Genomic DNA, 13,340 nt, shown 5'->3' with positions numbered 1-13,340 from the left:
TCACGGTGGACATGCAGGGGCGAGGAGGCCAAGGCTGGGAGGTGGGAAGAGGGCAGACAGGGCAGGAGGTACGGGCTCCGGGAGCCGGTCCAGCAAGTCCGACCCCTCACCGCAGAGTGGCTGCTGAGGCCACCGCTGGGGACAGACTGCATCTGCCTCTACAGGCCCCAGACTTGACTGTGCCTCTGAGTGACCCCCAGAATTGCCGACTCAATAGGTACCAGTTAGAGAATGTGCCTTTCCACCGGCTCCCCAGGGCATGGGTGCCGCTGGCCTGAGCCTGGGCGCTGAGCAGCAGTGGGCGAGCAGTGACCACACCCAACCCTGGGGACCCACTTCCTGCTTGGCTTCCCCCGTCGCCCCTGTTGCTGCTCTCGCCTCCTTTTAGCACAAAGACAAGCAAGGATGGTTCTTTCACTCTCCTACCGCCACGGCACCAGGTCAGAGGGGTGGACCAGGCCGTCCAAAGGTGTGCCTGGAGATGTACAGACTGGGGTCGACGGCGGGGGGATTTTTCAATCCGCTGCTGCTGCTAGGTCATTTCAGTCATGTCCGACTCTGTGCGACCCCATAGATGGCAGCCCACCAGGCTCCCCGTCCCTGGGATTCTCCAGACAAGAACACTGGAGTGGGTTGCCATTTCCTTCTCCAGTGCATGAAAGTGAAAAGTGAAAGTGAATTTCTCAGTCGTGTCTGACTCCTAGCAACCCCATGGACTGCAGCCCACCAGGCTCCTCCGTCCATGGGATTTTCCAATCCACTACATAGCAAACTATGACAGCATTGACCTATTTTGGATTCTCCAGGAGGTTCTTTGGTTTTTTCTACTTTGGGGGGACAGCAAGTGGATGGGAAAGAAAGCTGGTTTCTGTCTTGTTTCATATCAGTGACTATGTTTTGGGGCAACTGTCAGCATAGCAAGCCCATGGAAGGCTGCTGGTTCTCCGGATGCAAATGGAATTGATGGGATAATCACAGGTAGGGCTTCCCTCTCTCTCCTGTCTCTATCTCTCTCTTATACTGAGTTAAGGGACAAGGACTTCCCTGATGGCAGAAAGCAAAGAGGGACTAAAGAATCTTTTGATGAGGGTGAAAAAGGAAAGTGAAAAAGCTGACTTAAAACTCAACATTCAGAAGATGAAGATCATGGCATCCGGTCCCATCACTTTATGGCAAAGAGATGGGGAAAAAATGGAAACAGTCACAGGCTTTATTTTCTTGGGCTCCAAAACTACTGTGGACAGTGACTGCAGCCATGAAATTCAAAGACGCTTGCTCCTGGGAAGAAAAGCTACAACAAACCTAGATTGTGCATTAAAAATCAGAGACACCACTTTGCTGACAAAGGTCCATACAGTCAAAGCTGTGGTGTTTCCAGTAGTCATGTATGGATGTGAAAGTTGGACCATAAAGAAGGCTGAGTGCTGTAGAATTGATGTTTTTAAATTGTGGTACTAGAGAAGACTCTTGAGAGTCCCCTGACTCATTTGAAAAGACCCTGATGCTGGGAAAGATTGAAGGCAGGAGGAGAAGGGGATGACAGAGGATGAGATGGTTGGATGGCATCACCGACTTGATAGACATGAGTTTGAGTAAACTCTGGGAGAGAGTGATGGATAGGGAAGCCTGGCGTGCTGCAGTCCATGGGGTCACAAAGAGTTGGACACGACTGGGTGACTGAACAACAACAACAAGGGAAAAGGTACATCAGGAAGTCTGGGGGTGATTATTCCGATGCACACAGCAGCCTGCCACCCTGCAGACCACCTTGCTGGCCTTTCTGATCCCTGCCACTCTGAAATGTGGCCGGGCTCACCTGCGTGTCTGCTTTATAACTCTCTCACAAAGATCAACTAATAAAAGGAAGATGGTAAAAATGTAGAGAGTTGGATACACACATACATAAGGTGATCTTTGTAAGAAATAAAAATAAAATATTATTTTAATAACCCCATGAATCGCAGCACGCCAGGCCTCCCTGTCCATCACCGACTCCCGGAGTTCACTCAGCCTCACGTCCATCGAGTCGGTGATGCCATCCGGCCATTTCATCCTCTGTCGTCCCCTTCTCCTCCTGCCCCCAATCCCTCCCAGCATCAGAGTCTTTTCCAAATAGTCAACTCTTCACATGAGGTGGCCAAAGTACTGGCCTCTTCAAATATTTTTCCAGACAAGATGGGCCATCATCACATAAAAATGAATGAAATAATATATGTAGTGGTGTTGTAAGCAAAAAAAGTGGTATTGGCCACACAGGAGATGCAAGTCCTCGTGTATAGAAGCCAGTTCCGTACATGGATACTTATGAAGCAAAGCTGTCTTTAATGAAGGATTTTTAACGGCCTTGCGGGAATAATTCACAACCCCCAAGAGTCACTTTTAATCCTGAGCATAAACACTCAGTCACAACCACCCAGCTGCAGGGAGCATGTGTAAGTGTGTCCAGTGGCTGAGACGGCGGGCTTAGCTGTGCTGTCTCTGAGGGTGGATCCATGGAACTCGATGATCCATTTCACAGATATTTATTGCGCTCAGTTCTGGTTATCTACTGCTGCATAACAAACTCTCCCCAAACCCGAAACACTACTTTTTCATTTAAAACAATACATTTTCACTGAGTCTCAGAGTTCTGGGTGGTTCTTCAGGGGTCCCTCATGAAATCTCAGCAGAGACTGGTGTCATCTGTAGATGACTCCAGTCACACCACTGGTGCCTGGGCGGGTAGGAAGTCTCTCCACATGGCTGCCTGGGGCTTCCTCCCAGCATGGCGGTCTCAAGGCAGGGGAACTCTCACTCTTTTAGTTTGTTAGGGCAGTTGGCTTCCCTCAGAGACCACATGGCATCCCTCTCCAAAATAACCAACTGGAAACTGCAAGGCTTCTTATGACCCAGCCTTAGGAGTCACTCTGCCCAAATCCGTCGCTTCAAGGAATCACGGCCCAGCCCAGATTCAAGGGAAGAGAGAACTAGATGCTACCACTCCTTGGTGAAGAAAGGGAGGAAAGAATTGATTGGCAGTCACCTTAGGGAAAAGCTACTGTCAGCTTCAACCACACATGTGACAGACACTGAAGGTGACAGAGCTGAATGGAACCCTGTCCTTCCCCCAAGGAGATCGGGGGTGGCCCAGGCACAGAAGGGGACTGGCTGACAGAAACAAAGCTCACTGTAGAGACAGACGGGATGATGGAGGCATTCTGTCTCCCCCAGCATCCCTCGAGGAAAAAATATCCTGGAGAAACAGTTATTTGCATTTGGACCAAGCGGGACAGTTCCTTGAACATATCAAGGATCTAAAAAATATACACTTCACGTCAGCTCCATGACGGGGGGGAGACAGGTGGGTAAAGCAGTGGCTCTGTAAACATCAACGTCCTGAACAGAACCTTGCGCCTGGGTAACCTTACAGCCTGAAGAAAGTCTACTGGCAAATCATTCTGTGCAATGCCTTTCCTGGTTCTTTCTACAGACGATTGAGAAAAGCATTACAAGCCTTTGAGTTAAAGGTATGGATGTGGCTGTTTTAATAATTAAAATCATGCTATCTTGGCTGAAGACTTGGGCGAAAAACCCAAGTTGGCCGTTTGGCCACTTTATGTTGGGCAAACCTCAAGTGGGACACTGGAAGGCCTGGGGCTTGGTTTGCATACCTGTAAAGCGAGGATGGTGATTCCAGCCTACCCAACCCAAAGTGTCGTGAAGTCCAAAGAAGCAATGGATAGGAAGGCCTTTCACAATGGTTAGTTTTCGTTCGTTTGTTTTTTGACATGGACCATTTTTAAAGTCTTTATTGAATTTGTTACATTTTTCCTTCCATTTTATGTTTTGATGTTCTGGCCACAAGGCATGTGGGATCCCAGCTCCCTGACCAGGGACTGAACTGCATTCCCTGCATTGAAAGCCCAAGTCCTAAGCCCTGGACCACCATAAAATGCCTAGTTTTATAAAAATGTCAAACATGGATATTCCAAGGGTCTGGAAAGGCCTGTTTTTCTTTACACTCCCCTCCCCCAACCCTACTCCAGATTCTCATCGTCCCCCTGGACCTGACAGCATTTAAAACTCAACGTTTTGACTTCCATTGATGTAAAAATACATTCAATATATGGGTCACTTCTTTATAGGGGTGATTCTAAACGGGATATTTTGGAGTGAGTTTAGGGGATGAAATATGTATATAAATGGGCATCTGAGGGAAGACCTGAGTATAAAAAGGGAGAGCTGGCAGGTAAAGAATTTTGCTAATCAGTTGACCCAGGGCTGGCGTACTTCACAGTAGAAGCAAAGAGCTAACTGCATTAGAATTCAGTGACTCACATGCAGAAGACTGGCCCTGCACTCCCATCAATAACAGGCGGGAGACACCACCATCCTAGGTTCTGAGCACCCAGGGCACAGAGGCAAACAGAAGTGGAAGCGGAAGCGGAAGCAGAAGGGGCGGGGTCTTACCAGGAACTTCCGCTTCTGCTTCCAGTGGCTGCCCTGGGCGTTGGTGGCCACGTGGGCCTCGGTGACGGTCTTGATGAGCTCCCATTCCTGGTCAGTGGGCTCTGGCTTGTGCCCCATGGATCTCTGCAGCTCCTCCCGCCGCCTCTTCTCCCGGTTCTCCTCGATGAGCTTCCTCTTGGCCAGACGCTTGCTGTCGTCTAGGACCACTGCGGGGGGAGAGGGACACAGAGCAGACGCTCTCCAGACAGCTGGCAGACCAGGGCGGGGCTTGAGCGGCTCAGAGGGGGTCACCTCGAGTCCTTTCTCCTTCGGGGCAAACTGCCACCGGCTAGCCATTGTCCACCACAAGCCCCAGCACCAATTCCCCAAAGCCTAGCAAGCTTTCCAAAACGAAGGTGGGTGGGGGAGACACACTTGGACACCGGGCATCTTAGCTCCACAGAGGGTGACCCTAAATAAGAACGAAGCAGAGCCAGGTAAAGCCCATCCCACCTAGAGGGTCATAGGTGGGTCTGTCTAGCCAGTCATCTGAGTTCACTCTTAAGGTGTCTGTTCTTCCCCTCAGCCCTAGCCTCCCCAAACGGCTCTTAGTAAGGACTTCAGGTTAAAAAAATTCTGGAGCAGTAAACAGAGGCTGGTATCCCTTTCTCAGAGGGAAAAGGAGTCTTGCTCTTCATTTGTTTACTCAAGGCTGATTGGAGTGGCTAGGAGCTTGGCTAGGCCAAGCTCAGCCCTCACAGATACTTTCTTTGCATTGCTGTATTCCTGGTCAACCCTCAAAGTGATTAAAGAGCCCAGGCTTTGGAATCTAGAAAGACTGGGGCTTGAATCCTGAGACTACCACATTCTAGCTGTGTGACCAGCTTACTGAGGGTCTCTGAGCTTTTGACTTTTCCAGTATAAAATGGGATCAATAAGACCTACTTTTCAGGGTATCAGTATGATGATGCTGGACACGTGCTCAGTAAATAGAGCCATGAATTGTATCATTTATCCGTGGTCCCCAACCTTTTTGGCACCAGAGACTTATTTTGTGGAAGGCACTTTCTTTTTTTCCCTGTGGATTGCAGGTTGGGGGGTGATTTGGGGATGATTCACACACATTGCATTTATTGCACATGTCATTTCTAATCTAACGCTCCTGCTGGTCTGACAGGTGGTACCAGTTCAGGGCCAGAGGTTGAGGACCCCTGATACGCAAAAGGTAAATCAGAAGTGCAGGTAAGAGCAACCTATACTTCTGTGGTTAATTTCCAAAAGGAAAGCATTTCACCAGACGCTTAGTAGCTCTCAGTGGCACGGAAAGGCTCAGGGCTCATACTACAGAGTCGTAGTGTTTTACCAGTGCTGGATCTCAGCTCTGATCTACTCCAACTCCCTCTTTCACAGAGAAGGAAGAAGGCGATCATGACTTCCCAAAAGTCACACAGCAAGTTAATGGCAGGACCAAGCTAAGACCCAGGACCTCTGACTGCAGTCCTAGAACATCATTGTCCTAGGGCCATTTCCTGAGGAAGGTGTGACCTGCTAGGAAAAGAAAAAAAAAAAAGCAGGCATAGCAGAGGAAGGGAACCAAAAGTGCCTGGTGAGTCCATAAACAGAATGAGACCCTGATCGTGGAGACGTGGTTGGATCTTTACAGTGAGGGGGGCACTTAGAAATGTGGGTGGGCTGGGTGAGCCCCGTGAAGTCAGCATGGTTCACCCAGTAAAAGGAGGCAAGGAGAGGGCTGTGCTTATAACCCCACCCCCCAAATGCTTCCCTGGTGTCAGGGACCGTGGCAAATTGGACGTGTATTATTCTAGTTGAATCCTAAGATCAGCGATGACTTCACATAAGGGAAACCTGAAGTTAAGTCAGTGGGCACACAGCTGGTAAGTGGCAGGCCCAGGACGCCAACAGTTTTTCTGATTATAAAACCTGAGCTCTTATAATGAATGCCTCACACGCAAGCAAGTTGCACTCAAAATGAATTTCCACCTAGTGTGGATTAACACTGAGTTTTTAAAGCTCATCAACTTTCGCATCTTTAACTTCCAATAAAACAATGCAACGGACATTCAGCAGGTCCCTTCTCTCCACAGAACCTTAGCAGACATTTTGTTGGCAACCGGTAAAAGCCTTTCTGAGACAAAGAACTCAGCCAGAGGTGGGGATTAACCCATGGTTTCCAGCCTCACGCCCTGATACAACCCTCCTCCTTTTTTTCTATATAAAAGATTCCCCTTCTGTCTTCTTTAATGGGCAAACCAAGGACGTTCCAGAGATTTTTGCTGTTGTTCTTAGAGAACTCTGTTTATCACATAAATGTGGCTGTGACTCTTTCCTCTTCATGAGGTCCTCACTGCATTCTTTTTTCCTTCCTCTTTTCTTTAAACTAAAAGTTGAAATCCTTCACCAATGTGCAAAAAATTTATGCCAGAAGAAACTAGTAACCCAGATACCTAGCAAAAGGGAGGGCACACATTCTGAATGGCACGATTCTTATTTCATGATTAGATTAATTAAAGTGACTGGTGTAAATCCCTTGCACAGTGTGGAGAAGAGACCCCGACGGCTAATCTCACTGCCATATGCTGTGGCACTTTGAAAACTGGGGAGGATGACTTCAGCTTGGAATGTTTTTATGGGCTAAAAATATACCAACAACAGCAAAAAGCCAACGGCAGGACGAGTCATGCAATAGGACTCAAGTTCACATTCTTTAGAAATTTCTGAACATGATGTTTTCTGCCAGTGCCCTGACTCCAAAAATGCCCACAAAATAAATTCCTGTCTCTGCTTTTGAAAAAAAAAGAGAATTAGTCCATGCGGTTCTGACCACATGAATGCTGTGTGGAAAATTACACCTCATCAAGGTGGGTGGAAAGACCCCTCATGTGTAACCTCTGTGCAAACAGAGTGTGGCTGCCTGTCCTGCAAGCGTGATGGGGACAGTTTAACCTCTGTCCCTCAGCCATCATCCGGATGCCTCTGGAGTCAGGCGCTGATGGCGAAGGTCGGATGGAAACCGACCAGCCATGGGTGGGAGTGAGGGTCCCTGAAAGGGCTGGGTGCTTGCCCCCTGTCCAAGCATTCCTGCTTTCTTTCCTGCCTGGTTGTTGTCCTTGAGCCACGCTTTCCCCAGTCGCCACTCCCTGAATATGAAGCAAAGGAAGCAAATTGTTACTTACAATCTGTTGCCATGCCAACGTAGATGCATTTTTTAAAGCGACATTCCTGGCACTGATTTCTTGTAACTTTGTCTATGACACACTTTCCTTCATATTTACAGGAATAGGATGGATGGAGATTTTTCTGAATGGTTCTTCTAAAGAAACCCTACATGAAAAAGAAAGACCCAAGACAGCCATTTCAGATTGTCTAGAAATAAAGGCCCGCCAGCATTTTGCATCTTCCTACCACGGTGGCTGGTTTTGGACCTCACCTGTATACAGGCCTGTAGCTCTACCTGTTCCAGTACAGGCAGCTGACCCAAAGTGAATCTAAGTAGGTCTCAATCTGAGGAGAGGGAGAGGTCAGAAGCTGTGGAGTCATCATCTTTCTGGCATTTACTCAAAGCTAACGGGAAAATTGGTGTTCACACTTATGTTTTGCAAACAGTGAGTCATATAAATAAATTATATTATTTCATTTTATAGAATGCCACAGTGTCAAAGTCTCTCAATCGTGTCTGTTTCTTTGCCACCACAGGGACTGTAGCCCACCAGGCTCCTCTGTCCACAGGATTCTCCAGGCAAGAACACTGGAGTGGGTTGCCATGCCCTCCTGCAGGGGATCTTCCCCACGCAGGGGATCTTCCCCACTCAGGGATTGAACTTGGGTCTTCTGCCTTGTAGGCAGATTCTTTACCGTCTGAGCCAAGCTTTGAAGAGGTTTGCTCTTTATACTGGAGAACAAAAAAGCTAGATACTTGTGATGCTCTGTGAATTAGTAATATAATTATCTAGTATTTAAATGCACGTGTTAACTGCCTTTAGAGATTTAGTTTAATTCTGGTTTTTGCCTCTTGAGATGGCCGTGACCAGCTCAGATAGCCCTTAAAACAACAGTCATTGGGGAGGAGAAAATTACAAATTCTTTACCAAATTTTCCCCAAAGCTCGAGGCATTGGACTTCTCCTTTTCTAGCACCCTGTTTCTCCAGGGTCTATAGACACTTGCCCTAAAGTTCAGTGTTTCTTCCTCTCAAGGCACAGGAGAGGGCCACCTGAGGAAAGAAGGCGGTTCCAGGCCTAGGTGACTTGTGTAACACCCTCAAGGCGGTGTCCCATGAGAACCCTTTCTGGACATGGTACTCAAGTCATAACAGCAGAAAGCACTCCTTGTGAGTGGCGCGGTGCAGAGTGCTGCAGACAAGTGCCACGGCCTCCGTCTCTCCCACAACCTTCTGAGGTCGGTACTCTTAATATCTCCACTGCGGGGATTAAAAACTAAGCCTCAGACAGGTTCAATCACTTGCCCCAAATCACATGGCAAGTACACGCTGGAACTGGAACCTGGGAATTGGACTGCAAGTCTTACTTATTTAACTGCTCATATGATATAAACTTAGTCCAGTTTTACTGTATTATTTAAATGTTTTAGATGAACATACTATAAACTGTCCTTTCTCACCCACTCTCAAAAAACCACATCGTTGTATGTTTTAGTATATATTAGCAAGGCACAACAGGTTTTAAAGGACGTTGCCTGTTAAAGCTTAAAGGAACCTCCAACTTGGTTGCATAAATTGGACTTAGATGCCAGCTGATCTAGTGAAAGTCGCTCAGTTGTGTCCGACTCTTTGTGACCCCACGGACTATCCAGTGCATGGAATTCTCCAGGCCAGAACACTGGAGTGGGTAGCCATTCCCTTCTCCAGGGGATCTTCCCAACCCAGGGATCGAACCCAGGTCTCCCGCATTGCAGGCAGATTCTTTACCAGCTGATCCACCAGGATTAAGCCCAAATTGTAATTATCCCATTTAACCGGCCCTGGCTTTGATTATGTACATATACCAGCTGCATATTCCTCACAGACTCAGGAACTCTTCTTTACAAGGAAAAGGTCTGAGGAAGGATTTTCCATGGGGCAGAGCAGAGTAACATGGAGGAATGGCGGACTGAGACTCAGGGACTCGGCGTCAGGGCGCGTGTGCTCATCCCTGGTCACTTCTATGACTCAAGTCCTAACAGAAGAGCTGTCGTATTATATTTGGCTCTGCATCCTTAAACACCGAGGCTATTAGTTTGAATGACGTTGACGAACTGTCATAAGAGTCCTGAAAGCACACATGGGGCAGCGGCTGACATGTGTTTCCTGGGTGTCCATGGTGGGCTGTCCTGCCAGGCTTGGACGTCAGGGCCTGCAGAGGGAAACAAGCTTCCCCGCCTGCCCCCTCCACCCTGTCCTCCTCCCTCCACCCGCCACCCCTACCCTTCGAGGGTTGCACTCGCTTGAAAGGCAGAAGAAGCAGAGATGCTAGCAAGAAGTCAGATGTCACAGGCAGGGAGGAGGGCCACTGGCTGGCATCCTCCTTCTGGTTTCCCTAGAGGTGGCAACACTGAAGGCCGGGGCCTCCACGAGCATGCTGACCGCTGCTCTGAAGTTGGGAGACTGTTCCCCTGAAGTCAGGAGACCCTTCCTCCCTCATCTGCTCACACTGGCTCGTGTCCTGGGGCGGGGCCCACGGAGGAGTCAGACAGGAGCAGGGACAGGACGAGGTGATGAACCAGAAGCAGACGTAATGAGCATTTTTCCAAAAAGGCTTCTCTGGGAACCTTTAGAAGGAATGAATGAAATAACTGATGCATGGCTTATTTTGAAAAAAAAAAAAAAGTTGAGGCAGCAGGCTGTGCCATTCTTAGTGCCATCTTTTCTGTGGCTCATCTCGCTGCTTCTTCTTGGGCACTTCATGGACCAGATCCTTTTTAAGGCTCAGGCTTCCCCTGAGGCATGATAGAAGCAAATTTTGACACATGATGAAGGAACACTTCATTTGAATAAATGTCCAAGATGGTAGGTTCCTTAATTTTAAAAAGGGAGAAACATCAACTTTTGCGAGTGAACTTGGATAGAAAATATTTACTTATAAAAAAATCTTTTTGAGACAAAAGAGATGTCTCAGGGACAGAGTAAGGACATATCTTTCACTGATGAGTTGCTGGTGAGCAGAGGTTTTGCTTTTATAAATTGACATTAGACACGTTTCTCTGCATTTTGAGAAGAACTGAATCCATTTCTTAGTGGTCCAGATGATGCCGTAATCAGCGCTAAAAAGTGATTTATTGTAGGAGCATAAACTTTCTTTCTACAAAAGATGCATGAAAACTGGCCTATCCCAATGGACAGAACATCTGATCTGCAAGATTTCCACTGTCTTCCAGGCAAAAACAGGAAGAAAAGAGTCCCTCGGCACACTGTGAGTAGTGGGTAGAAATACTTGTAAATTATAGGTTTGAATAAACAAGATTTGAAGTGCAACTTTTTTCATTTTTGGCCACTTTTAAAAGCCCTGTTTCATTTGAACATCTCTTTTGCTTTTTTCCCAAGATGCTCTGTCCTTATGTTAAGTGATCTGTGTAACTGCCCTTGGGTTTCCCAGGTGACATAAGAGACATGGGTTCGAACCCTGGGTCAGGGAAGATTCCCTGGAGAAGGGCATGGCACCCACTCCGGAATTCTTGCCTGGAAAATTCCATGGACAGAGAAGCCTGGCAGGCTGCAGTCCATGGGGTCACAAAGAGTCAGACACAACTGAATGACTAAACAGCAAACAGCAGCAGTGAGCATCAAGTCCTCTGCAAGGTACATTGGGTTTTTAGAGTCACTTTGGAAGCTGAATGTTAAATGGAATTTTCATTAGAGTCGCTCCTAGAATTCAAAATTTGTCATTAAAAACTGATTTGAGAGAATCTCAACACTGCATAATCAGGTAGGTAAAAGCCTTCTTAACTGGGGCTAATTTAGAAAAAAAACCCATTTGAATCGCTGAGCTTTTGGAATGAGGGAAAGCATCTACAGAAATGGTTTTATCAGTTTCAAACAAAGCCCATAAAATTGGCCTTTCAAGAGACAGTCTGCAAGTTTCCCAATTAATAAGCAGCCGCAACTTATTTGTAAATAATGTCATCAAACTCCTTATGATATTATTTTCATAGATGTAATAGCAACCTTTAGCCCAATCTTTGTTAAAAGGTTACAAATTCTAGATCAAAGGGGTCTGGATGAATGAGAGCAATATTATATCACATTCCAAAAAAAGAGTCTTGCCTTGAGACCTTAAAAATGACCTCTTTTCACTGGATATATCATCTTAACACTTTAGCAGGCTACATGTTTCCTAATTTTGTGCACAGAAAGAAGGGAGTTTGCATGGAAAATTTTCCACGAGGGAAATGACACCCATCAGTATGAACCGAGCTAACACGTTGAATTTGGGGGTCTAGGGTCAAAGGTTAGGAGAAAAGGAGGTAGTTGGAGGAAGGGAAGGAGAGGAGAGGTGGTGAGGTAGGTGATGAATGAGGAAGACTGACTTATGAATTTTAATATGATGTTTGCTCCAAAGTTTATGATCATTTCATTTAAAATAAGGTAAATAAAACGTTCAACAACAAAATTAAAGTCTTTCTCTGACTTACTACCTCTTTTATTTTTATTTATTTATTTTTTCACTACCTCTTTTATAAAACATCAGCTGAATACCCTGGGTTAAGCTCTGTTTACCTTTACAGTGAACTTTACCTCCTGGCTTCCCTGGTGGCTCAGATGGTAAAGCGTCTGCCTGCAATGCGGGAGACCCGGGTTCGATCCCTGGGTCGGGAAGATCCCCTGGAGAAGGAAATGGCAATCCACTCCAGTACTCTTGCCTGGAAAATTCCATGGACGGAGGAGCCTGGTAGGCTACAGTCCATGGGGTCACACAGAGTCGGACACGACTGAGCAACTTCACTCACATATCTCCTAGGCTAGGTTGTTGGACCAAAACGTGTTTGCCAGAAACTCAACGTCATGTTGATAATGAAGATGTAAGTCTGCAAATTCAGGTTCACTTTCCTCAAGCACACTGACTGTTGTTTGCCGGCGTATTCTTGTCCAGTGTCTTCTGCAGGTGAGTCTGGAGAGGATGTGATTACTGAGGGACAACCAGCATTCACCCAGGGACTGCAGCCTGTGCCAACAGCCGGTTTGGACAGTTTCAGCACAGAATTGAACCTAAGCAGCCTCAAAGATAGTCCCTAATGGAGCCCTGGAAAGTGAGCATATTCAGTCGGGTTCACACTGGCAAACGGCTCGGGGTTGAGGCCAACTCTGTCCCCGGAAATGCTCGAGATAAAGCAGGAGGAGAAATGGTCATTTCTTGGGAGGTTAACACGTTATAAAATATCAATGCGTTTTTAAACTGAAAAGGAGCCTTTATCAATTTCTTTTTATTTAATCATTTTTTCTACCTGTTGGATAGCATCATAGACACAGTGGACGTGAGTCTGAGCAAACTCTGAGAGACAGTGGCCAGCGTGCCTGCTGCAGCCTGGCGTGCTGCAGTCCGCGGGGTCGCAAACGGTCGGACACCACTGAGCGACTGAGTAACAGCGCCACCAGATCTCACACTCTCGCAAAACTTCATCTAGTTATTTTCAATTTGAAAAAAAAATTGTCTTGAATATCGTGCCCCCCCCCCCCCCCAAATGAAGAGGTCCATCAGACACCCGGGTGATCACAGCCCATGAATGTCGGGGTTTGGTTTGAATTCAAACCGAACCTTCCGGCTGCGTTCCGGAAGCTCTGGGGAGGGGCCGTCCCGCAGTTACCTTGCAGCCTTCGCACGTGATGCAGCGGTAGTGGTAGCCTGTGGCTTTGTCACCGCACACGACGCACAACTCGTCCTTGTCTAAGTAACTGGGGATGTA

At 47.2% G+C, this 13,340-nt stretch overlaps 1 protein-coding gene across 8 annotated transcripts in view; it reads right to left on the bottom strand.

The window, feature by feature from the left end:
- The window catches only part of THRB (thyroid hormone receptor, beta), a 438,543-nt gene that overhangs the window by 15,217 nt on the left and 409,986 nt on the right, over positions 1 to 13,340 (bottom strand). For all 8 annotated transcript variants that reach the window (XM_010846432.1, XM_010846430.1, XM_010846425.1 and 5 more), the window contains 3 exons: positions 13,242 to 13,340; positions 7,623 to 7,770; positions 4,450 to 4,655 (listed from right to left, as the gene is read on the bottom strand). The exon at positions 13,242 to 13,340 is cut by the window's right edge and continues 1 nt beyond it. In XM_010846432.1, the coding sequence (XP_010844734.1) occupies positions 4,450 to 4,655; positions 7,623 to 7,770; positions 13,242 to 13,340 (453 nt within the window). The remainder of the gene's footprint in view (positions 1 to 4,449; positions 4,656 to 7,622; positions 7,771 to 13,241) is intronic.

This window comes from Bison bison, unplaced genomic scaffold, assembly GCF_000754665.1.
Source record: "Bison bison bison isolate TAMUID 2011002044 unplaced genomic scaffold, Bison_UMD1.0 scf7180017864236, whole genome shotgun sequence".
In the NCBI taxonomy this organism is placed as follows: domain Eukaryota; kingdom Metazoa; phylum Chordata; class Mammalia; order Artiodactyla; family Bovidae; genus Bison; species Bison bison.
This window is presented reverse-complemented; position numbering and strand designations above follow the sequence as displayed.